General features: G+C 42.6%; 1 protein-coding gene across 1 annotated transcript; it reads right to left on the bottom strand.

Moving 5' to 3' along the window:
• Nucleotides 1–1790: 1790 nt before the first annotated feature.
• On the bottom strand, nucleotides 1791–6430 carry LOC117246937 (C1q-related factor-like). Its single transcript, XM_033610977.2, has 2 exons — nucleotides 5658–6430; nucleotides 1791–2956 (listed from the first exon to the last, which is right to left on the bottom strand). Exons 1-2 carry the CDS (start codon nucleotides 6303–6305, stop codon nucleotides 2777–2779), a joined length of 828 nt encoding a protein of 275 aa, XP_033466868.2. The 5' UTR covers nucleotides 6306–6430; the 3' UTR covers nucleotides 1791–2776.
• Nucleotides 6431–7401: the final 971 nt, after the last annotated feature.

Below are 7401 nucleotides of genomic sequence, written 5' to 3' on the forward strand. Positions count from 1 at the left end.
AAAAAAAAAAGACATTCTTTCAGTAACAGGCCGAGTACTGCTCTTCACTCATGCAATATGATGGTAAATACTGCTGAACTTGTGGCCCAATATTCAACATCTCTTAAGCGTCTTTTTACATAAGAATGGATTTGGTGCATTTGTGTTTCTTCCCAAGGGCTTCAAGAAAAGTACAGATGTTGCAGACTCTCGGGCAATGTTCAGTTCCGATGGTTTCAGCAGTGAAAGCTGTTTTCTCGCAGACCGGGGGCGTTTGTCTTTGACATTGTGACATGAAGTCTCTAATTTGACGATGTGCTCATACACCCTGCAAGGAGAAAACAGCGTGTGCTAGTGCTCAGCTGCCCCTGGCTTGGGTGACCTCTGCCTAGGCACGGACCCTCCGCCTTAATTGTGTCTGGAGGAATTCTGCTGTCTTAAGACAAGCTTAAGTTTAGACTGGAGGGCTTCCTGGCCTTCACTGCACGGAGCAGTTTAACAGACAACAGGATGCTCCAGTGTGGCAATTGAGTCTCATCATTTTAATCAACTGTATACTTTCACCGATTCACAGCTCACAAACAAAATGCTGAATTTAATTGAGTGTCAAGTGGCAATTTGAGAGGTAACACTGCGCTGACATTCAGTTTGAGTTGCGTCTGTGAAAGAGTAAATGTGGATTTTAACACGGTTTCCATATTTACGTTTCCTGACACTCTCAAAACTTTAGTTCTTGAACTCTTAACTTGGTGTTTCAAACTAAATAAGAGACAGGTCTGGACCCTACATGGCCCAAGTCAAAGGCACACTATGTCCAAAGAATTTCATATTATCAAAGTGAGCTTTCAAGAAAACTGAAAAATATACTGTTTTTTACAGTTCAGGCCTGGAAGCTATTTTCCTGTCTCTGACACTTGCATCGCAGTCACAGCGGAGCCTAATTTGCCCTCGATTACTTTCCGACACTGATCTAAGCTTTGTCATGATATGTTCTAACACCCGTCCCCTGACTTTTTCTCACTAAATCTCAGCGTCGCCACACACATTAGAGCCAAAACACACATCTTCCCTGTGATTGTGAAACACAATCATCTCCCGCTTCGTTTGGCATTTAACACAGCTGTGATTTCCTTTTCCCCTTTTCCTCAGTGATCATCTCTCCGTTGATTGCCTCTTACCGCACTGGTGTGGCTCTTTCGCTTGTAACATTTGTAGGGCTGGTTTTACTGGTAAATGAGAGATCAGAACAGCTGATCAAGAAATAGATTAAAGTTCCATTGTGCAAGATTTAGGTGGACATGGCAGGAATGGAATGTAATATAATAAGTATATTTTCTTTAGTGTATAATCACTTGAAAATAGGAATTGTTGTTTTTTCGTTTCCTTAGAATGAGCCATTTAAATCTACATCCACGGAGATCGCCATGGGATCGCAACGCCATGTTTCCACAGTAGCTCAGAACAGACAAACTGAACAGTGCCATTCGTGTTTTTGCGTTTTTGTGTCAGCCACCATAGTTAGCAGCCCCACTGCGACAAGGACATTGGAAAAATTTATTTTTTAAACTGAAACTGCTTTATTCAGTGTTTTTACCGGTTTAAATCACCTGGTCTGTTTGTTTTGGAGAGGAGGAGACCTCTGCAGACAATTTGGGTCCCGGTAAAACCTCCTGAGCAATGAACACTGAAGGAATTCTAACCGGGAGAAGTTTCAGCTGATTGCAATGTATAGTCCTCACCACTAGATGCCACTAAATCCCTTTAAATCTTACACACTTTTCCTTTAAGTGAGTGACACTGACTACATAATGTGTGAGGAAATGCAAAAAAACCCCAACCTTTTTAATGAAAAATCATGGCCATTAAAAGTAAAAGCAGCAACAGATGTGCCATAAGCCCACATTTATCTATTTAAACTTTGTTCAAAGTAACTGTATTTCTCTTTTAGTGGAAACATACAGAACATTTTAACAGGTGTTGCATGCATAAAATGAAATAAATAAATCTTTACAAATGAGCACATTACATGATATAATTATACAACTATCAATCAACAGCTATTTTCTTTAACAGACACACAATATGGTGTATGTACACTACTTTGATTGTGTTCGGACATCAAGGTTCAATATCAAATTTACAGTTTATACACTAACAATATGTCAAATATATGATGAGCTGATATGACAGGTGATATTTTCCAAATCATCACACTGAGACACAATACATTTTGTGACACTATCTGCCATTCGGAAAAAAAAGCATAATCTCACTTTGGCACTTAACATTTGACAACTTAGCATTTCTCCTCAGTCATTGAAGCACAACATGTTATTGTACAAACAGCATGAGGGAACATAATCTTAACATAAATCTAAACAGCACATTTACAAACACTGCAGTCGCCACGACTGTTAGATTTCCAGACTTGAAATTGAAATGACAGCTGAAAAATGATGGTGAGGCTTCTTCACTGTCAGAACTGTTACTGCACCTCAGCGTGACACATGACATGACTTGTCACTGCTGCGTTGCTCGCGTCCATCAGAATAGCGGCATAGGCACCCCGTATACAATGGAGCATATGGATGAGGAGGTAGACAGTTACGGATAACCACAGATCCACAGCCTTAGTCACTGTATCAATGCTGACCTGAAACATCTGTATAAACAACCGGACTGTGGATCAGTGGCTATGGGCAACATTAACCTTACAGCGAGAGCCAAGCGAAAGTCAGGAAGTGAATGTCTTCTGGCCGTGACCTTTCACCTCTGAGCCCACGTACTGGCCTGGTCTTCAGTCGGCATAGAGGATGAACCCTGAGAAGGTGCTGTATTTGTTGCTGTTGCCCCCGTGGGCCTTGCCCCCATCCAGTTTTATGAAAACCTCATCGCCTGCATCCAAATGAAGGATGACACTGTTGCTAGCATAGTCATAACTCTGGTCCTGGTCTTGGGCAATGGCGCTGGCCCTGACCTGGACATGCACACAGACAAGGAGAGGAAGTGAAAGGAAAAGATTTACAATGAAGAAACTTTTAATTAATTTACAGATATCAGCAAAATGCATGTACTTATCATCATAAAATGCAAACATGAGAATTATTATAAATTGTAATTAATAAGCCCAAAGGATTTATTAAAATAGCATTACTGGAGTCGATCATAATACTGAAACAAATGTTTAATTTAATGCATGCCAGCATTAAATGAGTTGCTGCTTCACTGACTGGCACGAGGCCACACTTATTTTCCATTTATGAGTTGACTAAAAATCTTATTTTAAGAAAAAGAATATTTGCAAGGCATGCGGACTGAATTTGGGAGTTTTGTAAAGTGTGTCCCCTGTGGTGATTATTTTGTTTTTTCTCCCGTGACTCAACTGAGAGGGTCAGGCTTGAGTCAGCCTGCCTCTGAGGAAGGATGGCAGCGCATACTACCCCTCTGCCTCGTGTCCTACTCTCACATCCACCTTTTTTCAGGGGGAGCAGCGATAATGCCATGTTTATCCCGAACATAAGTGTCATCGTGTCAACATGGTGTAATTACTGAGGGTGTTAGATCTGGAGCATAACATCCAAATCTCTTCTGCGTGTCTGCGTGAAAAGTGAAACTGGAGGAAAGTTGCTTTGCACGTGCGGTTATATCCCCTCTGAGCTTTAGCTGATGTGTGATGATCTGGGTTGCCAGGTTGGCTGGTACACTGCAACTTCACCAGATTTAACCATAAACATATAATCCACGTTTCAACCAGATTCTGGCGGCAGGTTCTGCACTAAGTTTGAACCAAAATAGGAAGTTCTAATTGGTGCCAATGCAGAGCAAAAGTGTATGTCAAGAGGCGGCAGGGTCTGAGAGGAGAGGTTGAGCCACAGATGACAGCATGATGATGGATTTCTGAGACATAAGGGGGATGCAGCCTTCCCTCTCTGAGCCCTACTGCAGAAGCATGTCCACCACTGACAAGAAAGCGCTGACTGAAATTTTATTTTACAGTAATATTGTGTTGTAAATGCAAAATATTGTCCAGCTTGTATCAGTAATAATGTAAATTACGTGTAGCATAGTGGCTAAATTGGCCCCACACCAGTGTCCCTCCTGTGTATTAGTATTAGGATTAGGATTATCATTTTCAGTGATACCTTTATTTATTTAGAAGATTACATGCTCATATTAAGGAAGGTAATGGTTTCATTAAGTATCTCAGGATTCATGGGTCCTTAAGACAGCGTGAGACTGCAAATAGATTCATTTCCAACTGTGGTAAAATGAAGTAAATGTAGCTTTATATCTGAAACGTCACATCTGGTGTTGCACAATATTTACAGTGTCACTGCCCTCTACAGAAACCTGGAGGCGGCTGAAGGAAGTCTTTACAAAGCAACAGTCAGCAAACAGGTGAATCACTCTGATTAAAATACCCAGCTCTTACACACTGTCTCCAGTAAGTATATCTGTCTCTTTTTCCTTTGTTAAAGTTAAACACAATGAGGCTATAAATCTAATACTCACTCCAGTATCACATTTTACTGCCCATTTTTACCATATATATTAGTATGAGGAGTGGGGGAGAGTGAGGGTGCCATTTTTAAAAAATTAGCCTATGCCCCTTAAAATGTCTCTGCACACCCCTGCTTCATACATTTATTTTTTTAAAAAGCCAAGGCATTAACCAACATAAATACCTACAATATACAATCTAATGCTATGGATGTAGTGTCTCTAATTGCAATGTAAGGTATTTTATTCCTTAGGGACTACATAAGATAAACACTTTTCAGTATGAGGAAGTAAAATATGAGAGCAAAATGTGTTGAATGTGGTGTATCTGGCTATACAACCCAGTAGAATATCAAGAACAATGGCCACAGAATTAAATCCACAGTTCTATGAAACAGTCTCGACAAAATTTAGCTCTCTTTTAGGTTCACAAATACGACATTAACTGTGTGGCCATTGTATTGGATTGCATTATAATGTCCAGGTGTTATTATCTCCGCTCTCTGTCCAGCCTGTTGCAGCCTGGCTTAGATGTTTGCAGGGAAAAAAATGTCCAGGCTCAGATTTACATGGTGTTTGATCAATTTCATCACCTGGGGCTTGAAAGACATTACAAAATTATCCATGAGAAGAGCAAATATCATGATTCGATATTGAAACGCCTGGGCCTGACAGGCAGTCTGATAACGCACACTCTACCCATCATGGTTCCATGAAGTTTGTTGTATTTCAAAGGGCACCAGCTTTGAACTAGCCACAACCCCAGGCTGTGTTTTGATGTGTGCAGAGTTGAGATAGCGCTGCACTCCTTCCACTCACTTCAACGTGTACATCATCGGATGTGTAATATGCACAGATACACAATCTGGCAGCATGCCACAGTGCATTGTCATTATCTTGGACTATAACACCAGACCAAGTCGGATCTAAAATCACTATCCACATGAATGCATGACTACTCAATTTAGACTGTCAGCACGCTGGTTTCACTGTTCCCTGAGCATTTTGATGCCGGTTCATCCCAGTGTATGATTCAGGGTTCTTAACTCATAATGGATCATTCTGTACTATTTGTACTGAGAAGCTCCGCTTTTTCTATTTGTTAAATTCAACATGAAATCATTAAACATTAGGAAGTGTTTCAAGAAGGTGTCTTAAGAGTTAAAAGTGTTACCCACCAGACCGTTCTTGATCAGGTCAGCCCACATGCTGGTGCCATCTCCTCCTCTCATCAGCACATTGTAGATGAAAAAGTAGGTGCCAGGAATCTTACAGGTGAACTTGCCCGTAGCGCCTTCATAGTTACCACCAATGTTAGTCACCACATCATCGAACCGTAGAATATCGTAACCTTCTTGAGGGTTTCGTAGTCCTGCGTAAAATGCCACCCGAGGCGTGGTGTTGTATGTGGTTGTACTAACTGCCCCTATACCCCCTAAACCTAGAATCCCCGTCCGTACAATGTCCACACCATCTCCTGGTGGCCCCTTTGGTCCTGGTGGGCCCGGCTCTCCAGGTGGTCCTGGGGGTCCAGGCTTGCCTGGACGTCCTGGTTTGCCTTGTGGGCCGTGAGCACTGTATGTAGGCAGCGGTGGGCCAATGCTGTGATCACTCAGGTCTGCATCATTGTCCACCTGCAGGCCTGTGGTTGCTGTATCTGTCCCCGTGTGCACACCTGTGTCCGACGTGCCCGTGTTTGGGAAGGGGTCACAAACCATTCGGCAGGTACCCAGCATCTCGTAGTGGCTTGCACTGTCATCTGAGCCACCTGTGCCAACGGAGCTGACCAGCACAGGGATGAGGACCACCAGAACCAGGACCAGCATGACCCCCACAGCAGCTGCCACCAGGGTCTTCCGCCCGATGCTCAGCCGGGGAAGGGGCTGCGCTGCCAGCGTGGAACTCTCCGGGGTGGAAATGGTGACTGTGGGGAGTGCGTCCACCTGGCAAAACGCAGACACAATGAGGATCTCCGATGGTGGAGATGGTGCCCAGGGAGAGCTGGTATGAGTGTGTGAGTGAGTGACAGAGCTGTGTAGGAGTAAGGGAGAGGGAGTGGAGCAAGGGACCGAAGTGATCAAAAGGAGAGAGGGATTGAGAGAGTGAGGAGAGAGAGTAAGAAGAGAGGAGGAGGAGGGAGAGAGTAAGACAGCTTGAGAGAAGAAAAAAAAAGAAACGAAGCAAGGGGAGGAGAGAGTGAGCACTCACTAACCATCTGAGTCAGGGCTGAGGAGGGCACTTTCCTACTGGCAGATGTGAAAACCCAGCGAGGACATAGCAGTGTGAAACACAGAGCACAGAGAGTGGGATCGAAACCAATTAATTCATGTTCATTGGATGATGAAGATGGGGAAAAAGATTTGAGGAACGTTTCCTCAGATGAGAGGGATCTAAATTATAGGAAACACTATTTATATACTACCACTGAAATTAATACACTCTATTCTTGTCGGCATATACTGTTAATGTTTCAATAATATTACAGTTAGCATTGATGTAAGATTGTGCACCAGTGTCAGAAAATATTATATTTCGAGTAGGTTGCCAAAAGACCTCATTTGAGACATTTGCTAATCAGCAGCCAGGTATAACTATCGACTTCGTCTGGTTTTCTTAGTTTAATATGAGACTTTTCTCAAGGTCAGAAAGTGCATATCTTTCCTTATCTGCCTACGTGTTTGTGTGGGCGTGTAGCGGGAGATCTTGTATACTGGCATGATTCCAAGCATCTGTGGTCAGTCAAGCTGTGACCTTCAAAAAAATTTGGCAAACTTTTAAAGGGGCAGTTCAGAATTTGTAAGTAAACTTCTGTTCTTATAATTCCCTTGAATAAAAGGATCTTACTCACTAAATTAAATTAACTGCTGAGACTTGGGGTCATGGCAAAATCACTAGAACAGACAACAGAAGAGCAAGTGACAC

This window comes from Epinephelus lanceolatus, chromosome 21 (genome assembly GCF_041903045.1).
Source record: "Epinephelus lanceolatus isolate andai-2023 chromosome 21, ASM4190304v1, whole genome shotgun sequence".
NCBI lineage: Eukaryota > Metazoa > Chordata > Actinopteri > Perciformes > Serranidae > Epinephelus > Epinephelus lanceolatus.